General features: G+C 41.7%; 1 protein-coding gene across 13 annotated transcripts in view; it reads right to left on the minus strand.

Annotated features, from left to right (window-relative positions):
* Window positions 1-25,874, minus strand: part of mycbp2 (MYC binding protein 2) — a 57,072-nt gene that overhangs the window by 14,606 nt on the left and 16,592 nt on the right. For 2 of the 13 annotated variants that reach the window (XM_058083131.1, XM_058083128.1), the window contains exons 16-56: window positions 25,711-25,856; window positions 25,202-25,312; window positions 23,391-23,495; window positions 22,068-22,187; window positions 21,453-21,534; window positions 21,251-21,368; window positions 20,396-20,754; window positions 20,103-20,275; window positions 19,884-20,009; window positions 19,638-19,765; window positions 19,457-19,548; window positions 18,224-18,358; window positions 18,061-18,144; window positions 17,905-18,001; window positions 17,627-17,819; window positions 16,780-17,054; window positions 16,371-16,592; window positions 16,039-16,230; window positions 15,407-15,613; window positions 15,193-15,330; window positions 14,534-14,712; window positions 14,314-14,456; window positions 14,102-14,202; window positions 13,734-13,952; window positions 12,749-12,971; window positions 12,532-12,650; window positions 12,338-12,425; window positions 12,219-12,268; window positions 11,971-12,143; window positions 11,094-11,238; window positions 10,796-11,011; window positions 10,657-10,712; window positions 10,467-10,582; window positions 10,242-10,339; window positions 8,723-8,839; window positions 8,021-8,161; window positions 5,754-5,831; window positions 3,836-4,060; window positions 2,628-2,760; window positions 2,420-2,545; window positions 366-587 (exon numbers count right to left, since the gene is read on the minus strand). In XM_058083131.1, the coding sequence (XP_057939114.1) occupies window positions 366-587; window positions 2,420-2,545; window positions 2,628-2,760; window positions 3,836-4,060; window positions 5,754-5,831; window positions 8,021-8,161; window positions 8,723-8,839; window positions 10,242-10,339; window positions 10,467-10,582; window positions 10,657-10,712; window positions 10,796-11,011; window positions 11,094-11,238; window positions 11,971-12,143; window positions 12,219-12,268; window positions 12,338-12,425; window positions 12,532-12,650; window positions 12,749-12,971; window positions 13,734-13,952; window positions 14,102-14,202; window positions 14,314-14,456; window positions 14,534-14,712; window positions 15,193-15,330; window positions 15,407-15,613; window positions 16,039-16,230; window positions 16,371-16,592; window positions 16,780-17,054; window positions 17,627-17,819; window positions 17,905-18,001; window positions 18,061-18,144; window positions 18,224-18,358; window positions 19,457-19,548; window positions 19,638-19,765; window positions 19,884-20,009; window positions 20,103-20,275; window positions 20,396-20,754; window positions 21,251-21,368; window positions 21,453-21,534; window positions 22,068-22,187; window positions 23,391-23,495; window positions 25,202-25,312; window positions 25,711-25,856 (6,071 nt within the window). The remainder of the gene's footprint in view (window positions 1-365; window positions 588-2,419; window positions 2,546-2,627; window positions 2,761-3,835; window positions 4,061-5,753; window positions 5,832-8,020; window positions 8,162-8,722; window positions 8,840-10,241; window positions 10,340-10,466; window positions 10,583-10,656; window positions 10,713-10,795; window positions 11,012-11,093; window positions 11,239-11,970; window positions 12,144-12,218; window positions 12,269-12,337; window positions 12,426-12,531; window positions 12,651-12,748; window positions 12,972-13,733; window positions 13,953-14,101; window positions 14,203-14,313; window positions 14,457-14,533; window positions 14,713-15,192; window positions 15,331-15,406; window positions 15,614-16,038; window positions 16,231-16,370; window positions 16,593-16,779; window positions 17,055-17,626; window positions 17,820-17,904; window positions 18,002-18,060; window positions 18,145-18,223; window positions 18,359-19,456; window positions 19,549-19,637; window positions 19,766-19,883; window positions 20,010-20,102; window positions 20,276-20,395; window positions 20,755-21,250; window positions 21,369-21,452; window positions 21,535-22,067; window positions 22,188-23,390; window positions 23,496-25,201; window positions 25,313-25,710; window positions 25,857-25,874) is intronic. The other 11 variants (XM_058083139.1, XM_058083135.1, XM_058083129.1 and 8 more) reach the window with 10 other exon arrangements.

A 25,874-nucleotide genomic window follows, 5' to 3' on the forward strand; every position in this document is an offset into this window, starting at 1 on the left:
ATATAAAATGTGTTTGCAATAAATATTAGATATTTGATGTTTTCCATGGAAGAGGTGTGACATTTATTTAAACCGATTATAAGAGATTAAATGAGGCATGGTATCTATTCGAGCGGAAGCAACCAATTGAGGAATTATGGTATGTATATTTCAATCCATTGTCACCTTTTAGTACTTAAAACAAGACAATGAAGGACATTCCACCTGAAGGAGCAACTCTGTTGCAAAATATTGCCCTTCAGAGGAACAAGCAGTGACGATGGAAAGAGAGTGAATGAGGGCAACGAGGGAGGGGGGAGGGGGGGAATAAATAAAATCTCAGCATCTGTCGGAGCAGGAGCTGTCTAATCATTGGACACACTTACTCAGAAGCTGTGGTTGCGGCTGAGACAGTTGGGAGGAGGACTGTCCAAACACAAATGGACTGTGGACAAGGGAGGAGGAAGAAGAGGAGGAGGAGGAGGAGGAGGAAGAGGAGGATAAGGAGGAGGAGGGAGGTTGTGCGGCTTGCTCAAACACTGAGGAAGGAGCTGCTGAGTGGAAAGGCCCAGACTGAATGGAATTCAGTATGGCGCTCAGCCGGTCACCTGCAAAAATGGAGACAGAGGAGGTGGAGAAACTACAGCTTCAACTAGGGGACTTGGGTAGGGGATGGTCGGGGGTGTAATTCAGTCTTATGTATGGAGTGGAGCGGCCTAGCTCGATTACAGACTGAAGAAAAAGCATGTACACAAACACAAATCATACGCTTGGCATTGCAGCGATGATAGGCATTGATTAGCTACTGTACAACCACAACATGCACAAACAAATTAAAAGCAAATGTTAGAATGGATAAGTGATTTGAACGTATATTGTGGAAGTGCAATAAATAAAAATTGTGATGGTGAATCGCAAGAGCAGAAATTTGAGGTTACACTTTATTATTAGGTACACCCAAACAATGTAATGTCACCTTTACAAACATAATAGCGCTCAGTTAAAGACTTTATTATTGTGGTTTGCAGTGGTGTAGATCTGCACTGCATCATAATGAGTGTATTTGTTTTTCATTATATTAGCAAACTAATGCAACCGAATGCAAATTACTGCAGGCAGATAAGCCCGCTCGTCTTATTGGTTTAAGAAGTGATAACGGGTGCTGTGTTGCATGCAATACAAATATACAGCAGAGGGAAATTTACATTTAGTTTTGGAAGACCTGACAGTAAACTACACTATAAAACTGAAATCTAAGAAACATATCCAATAAAAGAAATGTTTAAATATTTAAAGGTGTGCTACAATACATGTATCTGTATCGGACGATTCGATACAGGGGTCGTGGTTCAATATGTACAGTATGTGATTCGAACAATATGTACAGTTCCAGTTGACACTTTGGCGCTATCCCTTTAAGACCACTGAAGAACGAATAGTAAACTACAGTATAACAAGTATAACGCAGACTAATAGTATTTCAAATGCAGCTACCGCTATCTTGTCTTTAACTACATCAGGAGGTCGCCTACAGCCATAGCTGCCAATTATTTTAGACCCAGCACATGTGGCTGGCGGTCCTCAGTGACGCAGCTGAATAGATAGCATTTATAGCATTTTGCAAGCAACTGTTGACCAGCAGAACGAGAACATCAATCAAAATTGAGCACTACTTATCTTTGCAAAGGAAGTACATTTGCACAATGTACTTAATGCTGTGGCTTGTGAGTGTACAGAAAAAAAGTGAATGTGGGTAAAAGCTCATAGGCAGGGTTCCTATGGGTTTGACATTTCAAAGTACCAGACTCGGTAAATAGATGTGTATCATTTGAGTTGCAACAATGAATCAATGTTTGAATATCAGTTAATTAACTATTTAGGTATTCAATTAATAATGTTTTTATTTTAAAATGTAAACATCCTCAGCCTCAGTCATCCATGAAAGTAGACCTACTGTCTTTGTATAGGCAAAGAAAGTATTCACACACATCGGCTTTGAGGTTACAAAAAAAGTGACATTTTGCCTCTTTTCTGATATGTTACTACTAAGTGTTTGTGTTTGGTTCATGTAAAAATGGTCTGGCTCGGACAGAGGTGTCCAAAGTGCAGAGCAGGGGCCATTTTTTGGCCCATTTTTTTTTTTATTGGTCTGCGGTACTTTACAGAAATAAAATTAAACCAAATAACCCAGCAAATTGGGAAAAGTAGAACAAAAGGAAAAAAATAATTAGATTAAATGTTGATACGAATAACTAATAATAAAACAAAGCTTTATCTTTCAGCCTACTTACAAAATGGAAATTACATAAAAGTATCAAATTTGTCATACTTTTGCAGACCTGAACATTTTTAAAATCCAATTCCATACCTTTCCATAGTTGCGTATGAACCCTGCATAAGGGATGTGTGACGTGACCCCCATTCCATCATTTTAACTGACCTTTGTTATTGGAGATGCCATAGTCAAAGCCCTGAGCTCCATTGGCGGTTGCTGCTCTGTTAAAGGCCTGCACGGAGAAAGGGCTGGGCGGCGGAGTCTGAGCCCCGTGCTCGAGCAGCGCTTGTTCTGCGGTTGGAAATATTTTTGGTTATTATCCGGGAATTGACCGTACAAGCGAGGAGGGTGAGATGGGAGGACATGGCTTTACCGTCGTTGTGGCGAAGGTACTGGTTTCCGCCACGGTCTCTGGCCAGCGACCAGGCCTCTCCCTCGTCACTCTCGCAGAATTCAACCACACTGTTTTTATCCAGCTGGACCCAGGTTCCCTCCGAGTTAACCACCTGTTACACAAACAACACTCTTTATCCAAATTCTCTTGCTAGTCTCAGTCTTATATAATCAATCAAATAAAGCCGTAGACTGTATGAAAATGGATGTAGCTTTGACATTGTGTTCATTTCGGCCACCATCATGGGGTAACTTAAGCAGCTGACTTATAGATTCAAGATGTCGCACAATTTGAAAGAAATACAGAACAGGTTGAAGTGATAAAATGATCATTCTTACATTGTAATATTAACAGTGATTACTTCCTTTTACACTTGTATAACAGGAACGGTCTGTTTACTTCATAAAGGTGTTATCATGGAACAGATTATTTCCAACATAACTGATTGATTTACAAGAAAAATGTTTCCCAATACAAATGTATTGTTTGACTTCAGAGGTTCCACTATCTTGGCTCAACAATCTTGGTCAATATGGTAAAAAATACCCAACTCCACACAATCACAGTGGCCACATCCACATTTTATACAGTCTATGGACATTTCTTTATTAAGCCCATGTAATAACACACATAAAATCAAGGACAGTAGACTAGATATTACACATGCAACATTTAAAACTGATCAATTCTAATACATAATGCATGTGGATTTGCGTGGTCATCCTGCCACATCAAAATGAGGTCACTTATTGAAAGTAAAAGGCACAAGGCTGTTTTTTTTTGTTTTGTTTGTTCTCTCTCTCTCAAATCCCTGAAACACTTGTTTTAGGAAGAAGGAAAACAAACTATAGATAAAAGATGGAAGTATTAGTAAGTGAAGGCTGTACTTTGCGGATCAGGACGGGCCGGTGAACAGCATGACACACCACAGCAACCAGGTCGAAACCATAAGAGTGAGAAAAAAAGGGGGGGTTCTCCAATCAACACCGCAACAATTTGGAAAGATATCGGCAGTTATTAGTGGTTAAGAAAGCAAGATCAGTGGAAAATACCCAACAGGCACTCATTATTAAGAGTTTGTGAGGGGAGTATTGCTGTAGTCAAGAAAACATACATTTCGGAAAAAAGATGAATTCATCCAAGCCTATCCACACAGTTAAGATTGCATATTTGGGATGAGTGCGTACCTCGCCTATGGCCTTGACCATGTTGCCAAGTACTAACATTCCAATGGGGATACCCCTAAGGTTTGGGCAGCTTCTGATGTTGTGACCGGAGGGGCCGGTCTTCACTACCTTATAAAGCCCGGGTCCGCTGCCCTGCCCTGCCCTGCACCGCACCTGAGTGGGAGCTTCGTGGGAAGGGCAGCTGCTCACCTCCTTTATGGCGTCCTCCGACTGGCCCCTGACCTCCTGCAAGAGTTGAAAGCAGGTATTAGGGTGAACATGAAAGCACAAACTCTAATTGAAATACATTGTAGATGCGCTGCACATATGTATACACTATTGAACAAAAACTGTAGTTTTTATACACTCCCTTCTGATCCTAAGTCATAAAATACAATTTTGATTATTCCCCTCCTTTTAGTCTCTTTATAATCTATTTCCTCAAATAGTGGCCTTCATTCCATTAGACGACATGCCCTAAAATATAAACAAAAGCCGCCTCCGACATGGCATCTGTCAAGCTGAGTACTGTCCAGAAAGAAAATGATACGATTAAGAGTTAACATAACCAGTAATATATCATTTGATACTTTTACTAAAGTAGATTTTCAGACTGTATTTGTTAAAAAAAAATCAGCAAAGGAGCTACACTGTAATATAGATAGAGTATTGCCCTGTAAAATATTAAAGGGGACTTATTATGCTAATTTTTCTACCCTTTGTATTGAGTTGTGGTCTCCTATAGAGCAGCTACACACAATAACCTGAATAGAAAACTTTTTAGATTTTGCAGAATCCTCACCTATTCCAGGTGTATTTCCTTTGATTTGTGCTTCCTGCCAAAACGGTCTGTTTTCATTTATTCCACCCACGGCTTCCTAACTATGAACCATATAAGGGAGTCCACCTCTGTGACATCACAAAGGGGCAGTTTTACCACAGGTTATGAGCCATCCTAAACCTCATTATGTGAAACTTTGGCATCGTTTAACACGAGAATACAACATTCTAACTACATGTATAGGTCAGAAAAGTGGAAAAATAGGTCCCCTTTAAGTATAATTTATATTTGTGTGGGGGGGGGGACTATACATTGCATATAATATATGACTATAACATGTTTTTATATATAGTATGCCCTAATGAACAATGCACTAATGGAGCCTGGTACTTTCTGCAGTTGAGTAAATACAGAAAATGCGCCTGCTTGCCACTTTCCAAGGATATATGATCGATCAGTTTTCTGAATATTTAACATTAAGATTTTACGATACACAGTATGGACAGAAGTATTGGGACACCTGTGATAACATGCAGAGGTGGTTCGTGCAGAATGGTAGAAGACTTCCAACACAATTTTTTGGGGTAAAAAAAAAACACCAATGTTGGACCTTAGAGAGGTGTTTGAATTGCACTACTACTACTGTCCAGGATGTTTATAAAATGAAAAATTCTGTTTCTAAGGGACTAAGCTAAACCGATGAAAAGGTATGTCTCAATACTTTTGTCCAGTGTACTTGCTTTCACATCATTTCAGGAGAAAATAAAGTCACTCCATCAAAAACAAACTTGAAATAACTTGAATGACTGATAAAGACAATGTTCCACTCAAATTCATAGTCAGGTGGGGCGGGGGAGGTTGGGGCATGCTAAGACAGCCAAAAGTTACAGTACAGTACTAATCCAATTCTTTGAAAAGCTCATGCAACGGACCACAGAAGTAGTCAATCATTCAATCATTTCCCATGCACTAGCCACTTGAGGACTCTGTGGGGGGCATTATGAGCATCGTCTGCTACCAAAATGATACAAAACAAGACACCCATGCTCCACCTTAAGGCATTTTAACAAGTGACAAACAGATGACAAGCTATGGGTGTTTGGACTTGGGGTGGGTCAGACAAACTATTTATTTATCCCTCGCCTTCACACAACTCACCTGCGGTGGGAATATAGTTAAGGGGGTCCACGAGAAAATTCCGATATCCCTGACTCCATGGCTAGCGTTAAAGACACTCTGAGCAACAGATCGTGAGACAGTCAAGACACACAGTAGACAGAATTGACAAAGAGAAAGAGAGAGAAAGGAGAAATACAGGATGTTGGGGGGGGGGGGGGGGGGGGGGGGGGGCACTGAAATATTTTTTTGGAAGAAGATGATTTTTCAGTTTGGCTCTTTGGCGAATGCCCAGGATCAGAAGAGAGAAAAAAGGGAACATTTAGGGGGAAAACTTCCAAAAAAATTGGATGATACGGTGTGTCATGCTGTTCAGCAGAGACCTTACATGGAAGCCTCTGAGCCACTAAAGCATCCCGATGCAAAGGTGCCACTTACACATGACACACTCCTGATCTAAATTTTAAGATCTGTTGAAAAATTACAAGCATTTACATTTTGCACTGTTGGAACTTAAGGAGGTTCTAAGTACAGCTTCAAAATGCAAAAAGAAGAAATGAAAATTATTTCATTTTTTACTGCTTATCCTTTAGAGAGTCGCGGGTATGCTGGAGCCTATCCCAGCTGTCTTCGGGTGAGAGGCGGGGTACACCCTGGACTGGTTGGCAGCCGATCACAGGGCACATATAGACAAACAACCATTCACACTCACATGAATCACCAATTAACCTAGCATGTTTTTGGAATGTGGGAGCAAACCGGAGTACCCGGAGAAAACCCACGCACACATGGGGAGAACATGCAAACTCCACACAGAGATGCCCGAGCTGGGAATCAAACACAGATCTCCTGTGCGCTAGCCACTCGGCCAACCTCCTTAAGATCCAACAGTGCAAAATGAAATTCCTTGCAAATTTTCAACCCTTCTTAAAATTTGAATCAGGAGTGTATCTAATTTTTCCAATACCTCCCCTAATAGCGTTACCTGTCATGGCTGGGTTTTGTGTCAGTAAAAGCAAAAAAAAAAAAAAAAAGAACACACTATTGCGGCATGCCCTAATGCATCATTGCTGTTAATGGACCGTGAGGTGGAGGGAATGGAGGAAAAGCTGACTAAGCTTATTTACTGTCTACCGCAGGGATGTCCAAAGTACAGCCCAGGAGTCATTTTGAGTCCGCAGCTCGTTTTTATTGGCCCTCAGCATATTCTACAATTAAAGTTCAATTATTAATGAGATATCATTTTTAGATATTACACAATTTTGCTTTATTATCTAAATCCTAAAGCTAAAATGTTTTATTTAGATAACTTATATAATGACCCGCGTTGATTTTAGTATCTTTAATGTACCAAATGTAAATATACCCCCCCCCCCCACACACACACACACACATCTACTCCACCCCAAGGTTTGGACATCCCTGATCAACAGGATTAAAGTTGCCACTTCACTCCCCTTCTCAATGTTACTCTCTGTGCTGTTTGAGCAAAAAGCTATTTCCATTTCCACACAGACAGTATTTCCTCAAATAGTGGCCTCAACGCTTAACATGCCATATTGTAGACATGGCATCTGTAAAGCTGCTGACAAAATCTGCTTAGCTGAGCGCTGGGAGTAAGTTGAGTTGACAAGGAGTTGAAGCGAAAAAGTTTAGACACTTTTTTATGCTGTGAGCACACAGAAACTGTAGAAATAATTAGTGAAGCATTGTTCCCACCTTTGTTTTCCACAAAGAACAAAAGAAAACAGATACCTACCAAAAAAAAAAAAACACCCCAATAATGCGGAAAAATGTGTCTTTTATTAGCATGAATACTGGATATTATATATTTCTAGATTTTATTGGCACAAAGTATTATATGTAAATATTATTTTAATTAATTGTCTTTATTTGGGGAAAAAATTAATAAAATCTAAATAAATTAAATTGAATATTTTTGTTATTTTTGTTTCTGAAAAAATGAATTAGTAACTGTAAGGCACTTTGGGTCATTTAAAAGTCACTATATAAATCTAAGTCACCTGGTACTTTGAGTATAGAAACATCTTGTGTCATTAAATGAGGAAATATGGCTCATTTTGGTGAACCTTCCACCTTTAAGCATCCCCTCACTGCATGCAGCCAGCTTTTGCGGTGCTTCCGTACAATGTTATTCCAAGTGTTACCACATGCAAGAACACCGCATTGATTAGACACCCCGTCCAAATAAACATGCATGAGATACATTGGGGGGGGAGAGGCCGCTAAAAAAACACAAACCGCCCCCTCAATGACCACAGCCTGAGTGTTGCCGCATCTTTACTTACGTCGGCTGGGACCAGAAGGCTCCTGCCCAGGTGCTGGTTAAAAGAGAGGCACCACGCCTCAGTGTAACCATTCATGCTGGGAACATACTTCTTTACGGTTTCGTCATTGAGCTTGAGCCAGACGCCATCATCATTGTGGATCTAAAAAAAAAGATGGGGGAACAAGCAACAGAGCAGAGCACAGCCAGGCCGTCCCGTTACTATGGAAACAGGTGAGGCGCGAACCACACATACACATACAGGGTTTTTATCAAAATAATATCTTAAGAGTGAAGTTTTGGCTCAAATGACATATTGTTTACATACACTCATTATGGACTCCATAATTGAGGATTCCACTCATTCCACTCCCACACTGCTTGCCTGCCTGTTGTAATTCTAACATTTTACCTGTATTGTATCATATTTCTAAATCATTATCAATAATTTCAAATTGTGTACATTTTAGTAACTAATATCTGAGCAAAACATCGACATATAAGCTTTGTGTTACTGGTGACAAAACAAATTGGCAATAAAAATGTATTAATTGTATTTTTGGAATATGCCGAGGAACAAAAACAAGCAAGCTGCCTGGGGGCATACTTTGGAGACCCCTGCCTTAGGGGCATTCACATTTTGAGGTCTTCAAAGGAAAAAAAAAGCATGCAAATAAGATGACATGTCATCATCATCATCTTTCCAGGACTTTACGTCAATTACCTCGTCAATGAAAGTGATGGTGCCATTGACATGCACTATGCCTATTTGTTCGCTCTGCAGGGAGGGGTGACTGCGCACACGCAGGCCTGCGCTATCCTTGGACACAAATTTGCGAACCTGAGAGAAGCAGAGGGGAGACTGTGTGTGAGCTACAGGAGGCAAGTAAGAGAACCCATAGAAAGAAGGACAGTTACTGAGGCAGAGGCAGAGGAAGCAGGAGGAGGACGCATGCACCGAAGGACAAACAACAGTGGGGTCAAGTCTGCTTGGTCAGTCCTGCTTTCTTTCTTTCTTTCTCTCTCACATCATGACAAACCACAATCTCACCCAGAGAAGAAAAATAAATATACAGTGGGTGTACACTGTTGCTTGTTTCCCCATTTAAAAAAAAAGTTTCATGGTACAATGATGACAGCCCACAAGGCCTCAATGCATGAGACTTTCTATTATGGGTCAGTAGTATCACACCATAGTATATTTGAAGGACAAAAAAATGTCTTCAAATCTCCTGCTTGGGCTGCAAGGAAGTGGAATGTTTTCAGTACATTTCCTGAAAAATTTCCCAGACACTTTTATGGGAAGTTTAGCAAGGGAATTTGAATATATTTAAAAAATGAAAGAAAATAAAAGAGCATTTTCCGTTGATAAACAAACCAAAAAATAAAAATAAAAATAAATAATATGGTGCTATTTAAGGCTTTGTGCTATTAGCTAATTTATATGAGGTATTTGTAATAACAGATTTTCCTCAAGTATTGCCAAAGTATATTTTTATATGTACTGAATGTAACTACACTGTATTGCAAATACATAATAGTGCAGTATTGTCATGTTTGTATGGGAAAAAATGTATAACATTTTGTTGTGATAAGTATACATGCAAACAAACCAATATAAATTGTATGAATAGTACAGTATGCAGATGTAAGTTTTTGTAAATATATATATTATAAACTGTATAGCTAAACTCCCCCCACAAAATTTGATGATTATTTTTCTTCCTGTATATGAAAAATATAAAACAACTTTAAAACGTTTACAATAGAATATTCAGAAATATCCAATAATGTGTACTTTTTAATGTAAAAGCAGTAGTAAATATTAGATGATTAGCAGACATACACACAAACGAACATACCTATATACCATACCTAAAAAAAGTGCAGTATTAAATCAATTTCTTTCCTTCATCAATTATTAAATAAATAAATTATTAAATAAATGCGGTAGTGTCCCATGCTCCTGATGGACGAATGCATAGCGCATGTAGAAGGTGTGGCCTCAAAAGGAAGTTGCTGAGATATGTATAGAAGTAAGAGCTGCACGATGACATTCAAATTTGCTATAAATGTGGTTGCTGTCACCTTAATGATGAAGCCAGAACTGTTTTCAAGGTTAGTGGTATATCGTATGCTACCAGTATGGAGTGTTTTGGCCGTTTGACAATAGGCCAAAAGATTATTTGTGTTGATTGCTGTCATGGAGATGTCTAGCATTATGACACTTTTAAGAAGCTCACCTTGCTAGGCTGAGGCTCCGCCTTAGGTTTGACCATCTGCGTGCCAGGTGGAATCATGCCTTTGGGAGGGTCTTTGACTTCAACCTCCAAACCAGCGTCTATAACGTGCATTGTTTCAATTAAATTTAAACAAAAAATAGAAACTCATGGATGTCGACAACCACTACATATCCCGCCAATTGTATATGAGGCTAATATAAAATGAAAGTGGTAAATGGAACACACCTATTTCAATTCCATCAATAGTGACGTGGATTGTGTAGAGGCCGACTGATCCCGGGGTCCAGTTGGCACTGTAGGTTCCGTCAGTGTTGGCACGTATCAACATGTTCTCACTCGGTCTGAATAGGATAGAAAATGTAAGAAACAATGTACTTGACTGTATCTTTGATTGGTTCTTCATGATCTCAGGCACCTCTTTGGAGTAGGGGAAGCAAAGCGTAATTCCTCAAAAGAGTAGCTTTCATATGCCTGCAATATAAAAAGTCACAATGAATAACAATCTGATCAGGTGAGATTGAAAGATATTTTCCAGTCAATGGCGTGACGCTGACCTTCATCATGGTGATGGCGATGTAACGAGCTTCTTTCACGATCATGGGCTCGTATGTGGCCTCCAGCTTGGGTGCTGGCAAACCTCCAAAAGTGAGGTCGGGTCCAGGAGATGAGGAGGCAGCGGCAGAGGAGGTTCCGGGTAGTCGCTGCAGCTTTTTCACATTATCAGGCTGCATTGATTTCTTCTGAGAAACAGGCACCGCCTTTACCTCCACCTGGACATCAAGCAGATACAGCGGGATTTTTAGTTCTGTTTTGAGAATCTCAAATGCGCACTCAGATACTTGTTTTACCGACCTTCATGTTGGGTACATGCACCACATCCCCATACTGGTCTTTGGTCTGCACGACGATGGTCGCCGGCCATCCGCAGCGAATATCGTCTTTGTTCAGAATCAGAGATGTCTTCTGGGGGTCTGCGTAGGAGTCTGGTTGCAGCCACCTTCAATGAAAAGACACAAAACAACAATCAATACCTGCGGTCTCACTGTGGGGTTCTTTGATGGTTGCTTTTCCACTGCACAGGAGCATCTCAGCTTGCCTCAGCTTTAGACAAGACACGCTACACAACAATGTATTTACTTCTTGGTATATTACTCTAAGGAGATGTATTTTATCCATGAGGAGACGGAGGGCAGCGGCAAAATGGAGACTGTGGAGTATAGTACTGTAGCATCCAGAAGTAACTAACTAAGTCTCAGAAACAGGGTAAGATAATTTTAGCAAATGTTCTCAAATTATATCCAAGAGGAGACTGAGGGCAGTGAGAAAATGGAGGGCTGCGGCAAAGTCGAAAGTAGGGAGTATAATACTGCAGTGTGAAGGACTAGGGCACAACAACAAGATAAGGTAACGGTAATGTTTGAAGGTGTCCTCAAACTTTATTCAAGAGGAGACTGAGGGCAGCAAAAAACTGACTGTGGAGACTTTGGAGTAGTAAGATTCTGGGGGTAAGCTGATGTGTGTTTATTTTTCTAATTGACAAGGCAAAGACAAACCTACTTGAGTACTAAAAGTAGTACTCGTAGTACCTCATTTTCCAGCGGGATTGTGACAATAGCAGATAGAGACAATTAAATTCAATGTACAGCAGAAAAGGAGTTTAAGAGGTCCCGTTTTAGTACACAGAAAACAAGACTGAAATGCCTCAAAATGAAAGTTGCACATGCTTGACCTTGCTAAACGTCCTCCACTCGAGTTCTGTACGCATGTGATGAAGTCCTCCAGGAATGAGTGCTCATTGGTTTGGAGATGCAAAGGCAGGTTCCCCTCCAAGGCCTCCAGGATGATGGGAGGGTGGGACAGGGCCAGACCCTTCCCCAAGATCCCTGCATGGGCTTTACACACCTAAACAAAGGTGAAGGGAAAAAATAAAGTAAGACTGCAAAAAAGGGAACTATTAATTTAATTTATGTAGCTCACCTGAAGGGAGGCCTCCTCTAGGATCTCAAGGTCCTCCTCCAATTCACTGCCTGAAGTTAAAACAATGAATTAAAAAAAGTATTAATTCTCACAATTCATCACTAGCACTATTACTATACCTATCGGGAGAGCCAGGTCTTTCTTCATAAGTGCTGCAGCACACACACTGCCCAAGTAAGCCAACTCTTTCTCCAGCTGGATGATGCCCTGAAATGTCAAGAAGGGCTTAGACGGGCGCTGTGACTTTCAGCTTTTATTCCGAGATTAAAAAAAAGAACTATTATGCAGAAATATAAAGAGGAGCAGACATTACCTCATCAGGACCTGGGTTGAATTCATATCCCACAGCCACACACTTAAAGCCATAGAAGCACGCCTTCTCATCCTTCACATAATCTGAGGCGGTTTCCAGTGAAAAGAGAACTTCATTTCCTGCACAAACATAAAAGCCCCCCCCCAAACATCATGAATTAGAATCGTCAAAAGGCATTACAGAGGTGTGAAAATAGGCTTTGTGAGAATAGTCTTACCTGGCAAGACGAGAACCGAAGTGGGCCAGCCCATGGAGCCGGAGAACTTCTTGAGCTCAGTCCATGTGTTGATGGTGTCATGGACAAGTGGTTTGCCCCCCAGGGAGGACAGGTGGAGGGTGCGGCTGGGGATGAGCAGGCGGAGGACATCCTCGGGTTGCGCGGTGCCGCACTGTGGATCAAACTCAATGCTGGTCCAACGTACACAGTCGGGGAAGGAGACCTGTCAAAATAGGAGAGTTTAACTAGTGATAGGTGCAGATGATGTATTCAGGGCTACTGCGTATTGGTCAGTACAAAAAGAAGTGTTTGTAATGTTTCAACTGGTCTCAAAATAAAAAAATAAAAAAATTAACTACTTGTTAAGTAGTGATACCTAGAACAGACAACTATTACTAGACCTATACTTCTATTACTACTACTGTACTACTACAACAGACAACTACTATTGTTTATAAAGTCTTAATGTGATACCGTAGCCACCATTCTTGTGTGACATATTAATGAATCATTGTAAAGTTGGAACACACTGAATTGCCTTTCTCAGTGTTCCTTTTCGGGCAGCAAGGCGGTCTAGTGGTTAGCGCGCAGACCTCACAGCTATGAGACCATGGTTCAATTCCACCCTTGGCCATCTCTGTGTGGAGTTTGCATGTTCTCCCCGTGCATGTGTGGGTTTTCTCCGGGTACTCCGGTTTCCTCCCACATTCCAAAAACATGCTAGGTTAATTGGCGACTCCAAATTGTCCATAGTTATGAATGTGAGTGTGGATGGTTGTTTGTCTATATGTGCCCTGTGATTGGCTGGCAACCAGTCCAGGGTGTACCCCGCCTGTCGCCCGAAGACAGCTGGGATAGGCTCCAGCACCCCCTGCGACCCTCGTGAGGATAAGCGGTAGAAAATGAATGAATGAGTGTCCCTTTTCTAACTGAAAAAGTTTACATTTCTCCGTTTGTCTCAATGCACCAAAGGTCATTCACGTACCCTGTATTGTGTGACCCCAGCTTGCTTGTAAGGGTGGTCGCTCTCGATCACCGAGTAGTGATTGGAGGTGGTGCAAGCCGACAGGCCCTGCTCAAGCTGGTTGCCGGTGGTGCTGTCGGTTGATTGGTTGGGGTTGAACGTGGGCGGGGCGTACTTTTGGTTGAGGGCTGAGACAGCGGGGAGCAATTCTTGGACCAATCCGAAGACCTCAACTGCAGCCTGGGATTTTTAGAAGAGCAATTTTAAAAAATAGAGAGAGACAGCTGAGATAGGCTCCAGCACCCCCGCAACCCTCGTGAGGAAAAAGCGGTAGAAAATGAATGAATGAATGAAGAGAGACAATGCAATGTTCCAAGTCGGCCTCTTACCTTTGGTACGGATGCCGCTACGGGTCCTATGTAGGCCAGGATAAGAGGGAGCAGCATGGAGAAGAGACTGGAGGAGCTTAGCAGCTCGGGGATGTCATCCACTAGAGAGACAATGGATATCAATACAGCTGAGAACAACAAATTAGATTAGGAAGAAAAACAAATCTATTCTAGTGGCATTTCCAAATGAGGTCTATGATTACCCGGCTTACCATCAACAGCAAAAGCCCTGTGAAGCAAGTCCTTGGCTGCTCTGACCACAGTGCTCACCACAGACAACGCTCGACTGCAGTTTTTGTCCTCTTCATTGGCTTTGCTCAGTAGCTGGGACTGAAGATCCCCGTCGTACTCACTCCTGAAGCAAAAAAGACAAATGTTGGGGGTTACGGACATAAACACTCTAAAGACGAGATGTCTTAAAGTGACGTGTACCGGTAGTAGAGAATCTGAGGGATCTGTCCTCGTGTCTGGTTCGTGCCATTGCTGCTCAAGCTACAGGTGCTAAAAGTGAAGGACACACCATCGGAGCACTGCACCGTGGTCATCCCGCCATCCCCGTTCGCGGTGCGGCTGCCATAGTTACGCAACCTGACAGCATACTTGACCCCTTCCTACAAGACAATATATTATCTGAGGCTCCGTTCCCACTTGCAGTATTTTGTTCAGTTGGTGCATTTTCTTTGGTCAAGTATAAACGCGATCTTCTGAACCCTGATGTGCACCAAAGAAGCGACCACCAGCACCCCAGGGCTCAGCTGATTGCATTTACAATTCAATGATCGATGATGGAAAGTGAATTTGGTGCAGTTCGGTTCACTTGAGCTCAAACATGAATGCTACCAGTTTTAAAATGACAGCAAAAAGCACTTGGAAATATATATAATATATAAAAGAAAATGTATTGGCAGTGCCATCTCCATGCTCTGCTCTCTCCTTCTGCACCCCTTTTTAATAGTATATTTCAAAACTTTCAGTTGAAATCTAAGCTGATAAATACATATACATATTCAACCCAGCAGATGTCATCTTGGTTCGATATATTTGGCATACTACTACGTGATAAAATATGAGCAAATAATGCACCCACGTACCTTGAGAGGCACAGCCTTGTCAAGGCGAATCTCGGCAATATCACTAGGAGAATCATCAGTGCTGTAAGTCCCCTTCACAAGCTCGAGCGATGTCCACCTGTGAGAATGAGCAGAGTCCCCAGGGTGCTCTGTCTGTGCCTGGGTGCCAAAACACAGAAACGGTTCACGAAAGTGACACATGAAAAATCCACTTGAAAATCTGCTATCCCCTTACGTCGTCAGCAAGCACCTCCAACTCATACTCGTGGATGCCGCCCCCTCCGTACACGCAGACACCCACCAAGACTACACCAGGCTTATCCACCGTCAGGCAGATGGCATCCGGAGAACCGTTGCCCGTGTTCCAGCTGCGGCCCTGGCTCGTTTTGGTGAAGCGGTTAGGGGATGCTTTGACAGAGTGGAGTGAGTTGAGACCGTCGACCTAAAAAAGCAAGCAAGGAAAAAAAATGAGTTAGAAATTAAGGGTTTCCTGTTATTTAAAAAAATAAACGAGCATCACATTATATCGGCCTACAGCTAAAATCTCCTATATTGACACTGACATATGCAATCAATTCCCGTCTGCACCCTAGCACGTCTATCCAGCAGCGGCCGGATAGACAAATTTCGAATTCCGTAGACTGGTGCAAGTCTAACAACAGATCACACTTTCATTCAACACAAAAAACAATGCTTGTCTCTTTAACAACAGGTGACAAGATGTTACTATGGCGATGAGTTCTGACTTCAATACATGGCGAAGGACACACTGTCCTATTTCCTGTTACCGCTCATTTAAAAATCATAGACAGACATGCATCCCATTTAAGTTCTCCAAAGTTCTCCTAAATAAATGTAGAGGCCTACCTCAGAGCCAAGGGCAGAGGCGGTGAGCTCAGAGACAATGGAGGCCAGCAGTCCACATGTGTTGGACACCAGGTGTGGTGAGAAGAGCTCCACCTCTTTTCTCAAACTCTTCCTCACTGGAAGCACCACGATCACCAGCATCTTCTCCAGCACCTCCCGGAAGCTAGTCATTCCCATCAAGTTCTCCTCGGTCTATAGAAGAATGAAGATACAATAATTATTATTTTGTTATTGTCATTGTTTAGTACAGACCCTACCTTTTGCTCAAAGGCAGCTGGGATAGGCCAAGAAAATGGATAGATGGATCTTAAGTACAGGACGTTTACACTCACATGGCTGAGTTTCTCCATGTGGGCCACCAGCAGGGGGAAGCGGTGAGCAAGAGTAGAGTCATTCTCTGTGCTGACTTGCTTGACCAGTGAACGCAGCAGAACTTCACCGTCATACGCAATGGGCAGGATGGACGTCAGCTTCACAGATGTGTTGCACAGAGCCGACATCACCGCTGCCAGCAGACGACTGCTGGATGTGCGAAAGTTGGCTTCTGCAATGTCCTGGAAAATCACCAAAGGCTTTTATTGCTCCTGTTTTATATTCCTCAAGTGTCCATTTAGCTAGTACTGAATTAGCCACACTGCATATTTTAAATGATGACTCCTTTTTAATATACTTTGTTGTTCCTTGAGGAGAAATTATCTTTGTGGGACCCATAAAAAGAAAGACTACAAATTAGCGGCAAACCTGATCTAGGCAGTTGAGCAGGTCACAGAGGCAGGCCCACTGCAGCGCTGGAGTCGGGTAGAAGGAGTGGAAGCAGGCGGTGAAGGTGTTGTGGCACTCCTGCAGAACGGCCTCCAGCAGGGTGAGGGGCTGAGACAAGTAGCCCTGCGGGTCGTTGTCCAGCTTGGTCAAGCAGTTGTCCATGCTCTCTGACAGGATCTTCTTGAGGAGACTGCGCGTCTTGCCTACGCACTCGGCCAGCTTGCTCGACTCCTCGACCACGGCTTTGGTGCTTGCTAGAAAGCGGATCACAAACAGTATGTCAAGTCTGCTTGTCAATCATGCTAAAGTGGGGGTTATTGTTAATAAATAGCGGGAAGAATGACAATGTAAGATGGCAGGTATCACAAATAATTGGCATGCATTCATACTGATTATATGACACATCTGGAGTGGGCACTAATCTGTATACTGGTACATGTGCAATGATGCTGTACCCAGGCACACCTTTTGCAACCATGAGGGTGCCAGGGAAGTGTAATGCACCGATTATAGGTGGTCGATTAAGACATACTGTTTGAAATCACATAACATTTCCTGTGCAGTGGAACCTTTCAATTGGACCACATTGCATGTTGTACCATTGACCATGATACATAACGTTACATCAAGTCTTTTAGTAATCATCTAATGACATAATATAATAACGTAATATTTGCAGTATCGTTAATAAGAGCCTTAAAGATGGTGAGAGTTTGATTCTAGAACATTTCAATGATTTCTGTTATGGAAAATGTTATTGTAAACCTGTGTATAGTATATATTAACTACGTGATGTTGCACTCTATTACCCTCCACATGCACTTACCAGCGATAGGGAAAATCTCACAAATGTAGACCCTGAGCAGGCGGAGGCAGCAAGTGCCCACAAAGCGCAGCCTCTCCAGGTCCAACAGAGTGGCAGTGAATTGGAAGCCCTTCAAGCCCCGCAGCTCCTCCACACCCAGCACCAAGGTGGTCCAGCTCCAGTGGAGGATGCTGAGCAGGGACTCAAAACATTCCTATGGAGACAGATAAGTGTTACATCTTGAGTACAGTGCCGAGACAGTATTAAAAAAAAAACGACAACATCAGGATGTTAGTTACCACAGAAACTGTCCGAGCAAACGAGCGTTTAAGAATATGGACCGGCTCACTGGTCTGCTGTTTCCCCTTAGATGCATTGCCGTCGTTTGAAGGAAGCCTAATGTAAAGTAGGCCATTAATAAGACATAAAATGAAGTTTTAAACACTGTTACTTGCCTGTAAAGTAGCTGAGGTATTTGACCCGCATTGACGTCTGTACCGTTGTTTGACTTCTTTGAACTTTTGAACTGGAATACCACACTAAAATGAAAAAAAACACTAGTAAGATATCTAAGAGAAAGACGACATGTATTTGGGGTTTGAACGGAGTGCGTCGTACCCATCGTCAGTGGTGATGGTGGCTTGTCCATGGGATCCACAATCACTGCTAGGACCAGACACTCGAGCCCAGGCCACGTACCACCAGCCTGACTGCAGCAGCACTGGCTCGTCAAACATCATGGCATATTTCTCCCTGAAAATAAAAATACGATACAATAACATCAAAATAAGGTTGTATATACTGTATAACAATTTTAATACATACAAAACTATTTTATCATTTTTAACATAATTTCTTCTTTGGTAGCCAGGAGCTTATGTACGAAACTGTAGAAATTGAAGCATCTGTTAGAGGTCAAGCATTCATAAGAGGAGATGATTTTAATTGTGCAAATAATAAAATAATAAATAGTAAATAATGTATATGACAATACTGTACAATACTTATTATAATCAATAATTACTTTTTAAAAATGATTTTTATTTTTGGTGTTGAATATTTGCACCATGTCAGCTTTACAGATGCCAGGTCTGCTCTGCAAATTGTGTGTTGTGGCAAACGCGTCTATCACTTGGTATCTATCACTTGGGCATGGTTTGAATTTGATTTGATTGCGGTTTTGATTCAGATTCCAAGTTTCGATTCACATTACCAACGATTCTCGATTCAAATGCTTTTTGAAAGGGGGAGGGGCAAGTCAAAAAAGTTTCTATGGGTTAAATGAGGGGACTAACCATAGTCTGAATTTTTTAATCATCCCATTCAAGTCCCCAAATACCAGAAAACTATCCAACAATACCAGAAAAAGTCACTCCCTCTATTTGTAGCTTATGAGAAAATATGTCTCCAAGATGGTATGGAATGTCACCATATTTAGTGACAAAGTCGCCAACTCGGTAACACTGGCTGTAGCTCAAGTCCTTTATTTACGTCAAACTTCCACATCAGTGAACATCCTGAAACCCTTGATTACACTGGCATGAAACAAATACTTTTTAATTAATTAACCAATTAATCATGTTCAATATTTCAAGTTAGAAGATTAAAAAAAAGGTTTATGTATCTTAAGTGTGCAAGGGATACACGACGGAAACGTTTGTGAACCACTGGCTTAGAAGAAGTCTGAAATGGGCCATCAAAGACGGGGCACTGTTATTTATACACCATGACCGGTGTTTAGTCGTGCAACCTCCTTTGCATGATATTATTGTGTTGCAAATGTTGCACTCAAATGTCGTGAATTAATTAATGTACTGTGTTTAATACAGCAAAATATGCTATCAACTCTACCTGGCAGCACAATCATATGCGAGTACATCAGTCTCAGCCAGCAGATCCCCATCGGTCTCATGGTCGCCACCATCAGGACCCAGTTCAAACAGCTGTTAAAACAACACACTTGACTGAAATGTATTCTATATGAGAGGTCTCAATGTGAAAATAAGGGGGAAAGTGTAGGAAGGCTACTCACCTTGATCTTAGCGGTATACTCTCCTCGTCCACCAAACAGGCCCAGCCCGCCTAGCAAGATGTCTGCGTCAGAACAAAAGCGGATGGCCTCCACAGAGTGAGCAGAGTAGCCCCAACCGCCACCATGACCTGCAACATCCCCACATTGTTAAGTCTGAACAGTGTGCTGAGTGCTCTGTCATATTTCATGTAAGTGCCGGCAAGTGTTCTGTGACTACATGCCATAAATCAAAAAAAGTACACCTACTCTCAAAGCGGTTCACTACGCTGTAGTCCTCTTTGGAATAGACCTTCATCACCGCCTGCGTCTCTTCCTCTGTGCTGGCCACGCCCATCTTCAAATCTTGCATGGCTGCCAGTGTGTCCAAGCAACCTGTCAGCGGCAGCAATGTAGCATCACATACAATTACGACCTAACTTTGCATAAGCTCTTCTTTTGCATAATGGAGAAGTTATTGTGCATTACCGAGAATATGTAGCGCGCCGTGGGAGCGGGTGGTGGTGGCGTGCGACCCTGCAGGCAAGGCCAGCTCCGGGCTGAGGATACTGCAGCGAGCCTGTATGTCTGTAGCAGAGGGCATCCTGGCGTCGGCTATCACTGCGTTGTAACACCACATCTCTCTTGAAGCTGGTAAGAACCTAAATGGCATGCAGGGGGAATGACAGGTTTAAGGACTATAAGAATCTATAATTGCCTTTGGTTGTTCTTTGGCTTAAAACTGGAGTGATTGCATACTGATTAAATAAAAAGGTACTGACCTCCATATGACATCATACACAGGGTCCAGACACAGTCCAAATCCCTGCAGGTCTTCCTGCTCTGAATCATTGAAGGTGCGGCAGCTTCCGTCCATTTTGTTGATGAGCAAGCATTTGAAAGGCGGTGGCTCGGACACAGAGGAGGGCACCAGCCCGATAATGTGTTTGCTAGCAAAGATCTCAGACGTGGCCAGCACGTGGGAGTTGATGAGGGCCTCGTCAATCCGCAGGAACGTCTGGTCTCCACTGGCACCGATCCAGGTGGCCTTGCGTCCATATTTGGCACCGATGTTAGGCATGGGGGACGGCTTGGCATTCCAGTAGGGCATGTCGAGAATGGGACGCCCAAGTTGTCCTTTCTGAAAGATGATTTGTGTTTTAAGGCAGTGTTTTTCAACCTTTTTTGAGCTACGCCACGTTTTTTACTTTGGAAAAATTTTGCGGCACACCAATAACCAACATTATTTGCTTCTTTCAGCTTTTTCCTGATTATGGACTCGCCACAGCAGATCCTTTTGATCCGCATACAAATTTAAACAACCATGTTACAAAATGTCACCACTACCTCTCACGTGCATCACTAAGTCTATTAGAGGAACGAGGCAATCAGCTACGTGTTGCCACACGGACGAATATTGCATTGCTCTGCCAGTCTTTACACCAATGACACGCGACAATGACATAATATTTGCAGAAAATTATTAATACATGTTAATTAAAAAAGTGATATTGAATAATTCCTCACGGCACACCTGACACACTTGTGTGCCGCGGCACAGTTGTTGAAAATCACTGTTTTAAGGATTTAACGCTAATCCACTGAGTTTCTAATGGAGAAAATCTTTTCATTCTTACCGAGAAACTACCAAAGGTGAAGACCTGGCCATCCACAAGAAGAACAACTGTGTGGTTGCTGCCTGCTGTCACTTGGACACTGGCACCAGGGAGAGCCTGGACCAGAGTCGGGGAACCCCTTTCAAGGTAGAAGGTTTTTGGTCATTAGTACAGTTTGTGTTAGTTTATACATTTATGTCTGCAAAAGCAACTGAAACGCTACCTGGAGTTAACGTCCCCATGTCCAAGTTGGCCATGTTGACCATAGCCAAATGTGTAGACATCTCCATTCTCCATCAGCACCACTGCAAGACAAGGCAGTCATTGAATTTTATGCACATTATGGGCTTTAATAACCTGTACTCGCCACACATCCTCAAATGTTATTTGAGAGGAGACTACGGGCAGTGAGAAAATATGTTGCTGCTGCAAAGTGGAGAGTGTGGAGTTAAATACTGCAGTTTAAGAGGCTGAGCCAAAGGTACATGCGTCCTAAAATTTTATTTCTGAGGGCAGTGAGAAAACATGCCGTCGGAGAAAAGCTATTGTTTGTCATTCCTAGATGTTTATCCTAAAATGATGCAATGATTACGAAACTACTCAACCAATCAGCAAACAGCAAGCATTTACTTTACCCGTATGGATTTCTGAAATATCACATTCTTTCTGTTTAGTTCTACTATTAGTTTTATATTGTGGCAGTTATTTTATTTATATGACTCATCTACTTTGTGCTTGTGTATGAACACACGTTCCAGGACCAGGGCAGTACTCACACCAGTCAAACAAAGTGGACTTTCGCAATCAATTGTACTCAAGTTGACCCTTAACCTCCTACCTGAGTGGTGAAAACCGCAGCTGACCTGTACAGCTCGCACCTCACAGTCAAACCTGACTGCCCCGGGCGGGTAAGTGGTTATCTTACTGGCATCTTTCTCACCACGCTCGCTGCTTCCGTCTAAAATAAATGAAAAGAATAAATCACAAAGGTTATGTTTTGAGTTGAAAAGGGCTTGGGAGACGAGTGATGCTCAGCTCTGACAGGAAGACCAAGAAGACGTCTGGTACAATCCTGGGGGGAAAACTACACTGCTGGAGGGGAAAGTAAGAGAAGCAGATGGACATGCTGAGAATGAAAGAAGAGCATAACAGAACACATTTTGTGAGCAATCTGGTTTACTTTGAGCCTGATTTGCGGGTGCAAGAGTTGCAGTAGTACGGCCATGAATCACAATGAATACCATGTCTGCTATCTTTAGGACCACAAGCCAGCAAGTTCTGTCAGAGGACCCTGAATGGCACCAACTTTAAAAGTATGGTAAATATTGACTGGCTCATGGCCCAAAAGATTTATCAAGTAGGGTTGAAAGTTCAGCTCAAATAGACAACTGAGTGAGAACAAAGAACACCCAAGCTGCTGTGGCTGTTCAAGACATTAACACCAACAAGACAACACCGAGGCTGCTGCTGCTGCTTCTGGGAGGGGAAGGATGCTAAAGTGGATATTGGTCAAGTATGCAATGTACAGTACAGTGGACTCTCAGAATGAATCAGCATATAAACAACTTGGAATTATAACTAATTTACATAACAAGCAGCCCAAAAGTCAAGACAAAATCCTGGCTAGCTGCTGTGGGTAATTATTAAGTATTTTAGAATTTTCAAGCTTTACATTAGCAACCTTGAAGGAATTTACCAGTAATTCTCCCTTCACGCTTTGCTACATTGATATTTGTATATACCGTTATATACATTTTGGCAAAAAAAAGAAAAATGCACGTTATTATTAATTAAGTAATAATATTACAGATTAGTGGATTGTGCTTGACTTCCCAGGGTCCAGTGTACTTTTTTTATGAAACATTTGATATTTTTCGACAAAAAATGCCCAAGATGTTTCCTTCTCCCACTGACAAAAAAAGTAAACTCTAAATTTAAACCATCCTGAGGTTTAAACCCAGAAAAAGAATGATTTGATTTAATCCTCAGTCCTGTCCAGTGTCTATAGATATAAATACTATAGAACCAGCTTTTTCCAGTGAATGTTTGTTGCCACAAAAGTGCCCCCCATCAAAGAGTGACAGAGAGGAGGTGGGCGGGATAGTTAAAAAAAAAAAAGGCGGCATCTCTGCGCCCGTTGAGTTAGTGAAGACCATAGTACCTTTGTGCTTGTCCCGTTTATGCCTTAGTGCCTGAAGGGGTCTTATTCTGGCTAGGGCCTGCTCACGCTGGTTCATTAAAATGGTACCGGGGAAAACAATGGGGCCTGAGAGAGAAAGAAACTTTCACATGCATGCACAATGCTCACAAATCAATGGGAAACAACACAGGATAATAACAATAATACCAGACTACCACCACCACCACAATGCACAAAGGAGAGAATGATAAAAAAGCAAAAAAGCATGGGGGAAGTCACCAAGGCACAACACGCAAGCTTAAGCGCAGCACCTTAAAGATTTGGAAAATGAATGTATAAGGAATGAATGTATTGTGTTTGATGGTTATGTCACTACCACCTCCTCCTCGTGCTTCCCGACCCTAACCCTCTAGCAACTCTCTACAAATACTCAACAAGCACTGTTGAGGGGGGGCATGTGTATTAGTGGGTATGGACTACAGTACGACAGTGTTGGAGCCACACTGAAAAGAAAAAATATAGTATAGATCAAAGAAATTATAAGGTTATGCACATATTACACCAGAGCAGCATAAACTCAAATGTACCAAAAAGTATTCTATGCACATACTGTGTAATATATTTAATAAATCACAGCTTTTTTTCCTATAGCATACAATTTGATGAATATTAAACTGTAATATTTTGATAATTCATATGTATTTCACTCTGCTGACCGTGCCACGTCCTGGCACCATTCGGCTGTAGCATTTATGTGTCCTTGTTAAAAACATGTACTAGCATTTTACTCCTCCTACTTATCCTCCATGAACCAAAGATTCTCTTATAGTATTTCGTAGTGGTGCCCTACAGTCACATTACTTCTACCTTCCTTCTTTCATGTATGATCATACAACAGAAAACATAGCAGCACCGCACAAAGGAGACTGACAATGCCCTTAGCTAATCAGGACTGTTGTGGCTCTATATTTAGCTGCTACACATACTGAGATGAGGTGGAGGGACGATATCTCACATGAGTATATAACACTGTCTACTGGTAGCAGTAGTAAATACAATAAAAGGACACATATACTACATACAACAGAGCACCAATAAATCACTGTAATACACCATGAATGAACCTGTGAAACATTATTATGCATATTACTGTGAAATTATTTTTATTATGTTTTGGAATACTTTGACATTATTCCTTTGATAGTCGTTAACGTTATTCTAGTAAACATACAAGTTGATTCTTGTCATATTTGGAATCCAATCTTTTAACATTCCAATCTTAGTCTCACAAAGTTACAGGTTTATTTTGTAGGATTTGGACTTCTATGTTTTTTATATCTTTTGTATTCTCGCAATCTGTCAACTTTAATTCTGTAAATTTGCAATTGTTTCCCCTGTAATATTAGGACTCAATTTTTCTCAAAATTATGATTTTAGTATACTAACATTATTGTGATAGTTATACAACTTTATTCTCACAATATTTCAATGTTATTATTGAATGTATAGCCAAAATTAGAATAATAATTATACTTTTAAAATATACTTTAATTATAATTTAATTATACTTTTTATACTCTAAATATTACTTTTTCTCTATATACATTATACATATACATTATTCTCTATATATTACCTTTTCAGTGTGGCGCCTTGTTACAATAGTTTTGACTGTGGGACAAACAATAGTCCTTTCAGGGCATATGAATTAAAACCAACAAGATCCACTTTATGAACTGCAACAGGTGTCAAATGCGTCTAACCAACACAGAATGGACAAATAACAACCTGACGTGAACAGTGGTCTCCATCTGTCTAGATCAGATTCCTACCTCGTCCCTCCTCCAGCCTGTGTCGGCGGTTGATTCTTTGTCGTTTCTCCTCTTGACGGATCTGAATGTGCTCCTCGATGTTCACTCCTGGAGGGGGAGGGACAGGTACAGCTGATAACAAAAACAAAAAGGGAGGGGATGCAGCAGGCAGGCAGGCAGGCCAGACAGATGCAGGTGGGGGGGCAGAGGAGGAGCAAAACAAGACAAGACACACATCAATGAATGAATGACGATGGAGAGACAAGCAATGACTCCGCACAACATGGATAACAAAATACAAACATAGGTGACACAGCCACGTAAAATGCAGAATAAAAGCAACAAGCATAGAGCAAAGGCAGCTGCTTAGACACAAAATAGTGTTCAAATAATGTACATTTCCTCTTGTTGGCTTAGAGATGCATGTATGTTAGCAATGTGTGAATACTACAGTAATGCAAGTGATGGTACAAGTGAGAAGGACTTCTTTTGTGAATGATAGGACAAAGTTTAGAGAGATTTTGCCTTACCTAGCAAGAGGTCCAACGGGATCATCTCCTTGACTGCATCAAATATGCCTCTTTGTCTGGCCTCCTGACCATCCAGCTCCCTGGCACACGCCTTGCAACATCCACATGCCGAGCACCCGGACTCTCCAGACCCACAACCACAGATACTAGTGCAGAATTTTTTT

This window comes from Doryrhamphus excisus, chromosome 9, assembly GCF_030265055.1.
Source record: "Doryrhamphus excisus isolate RoL2022-K1 chromosome 9, RoL_Dexc_1.0, whole genome shotgun sequence".
NCBI lineage: Eukaryota > Metazoa > Chordata > Actinopteri > Syngnathiformes > Syngnathidae > Doryrhamphus > Doryrhamphus excisus.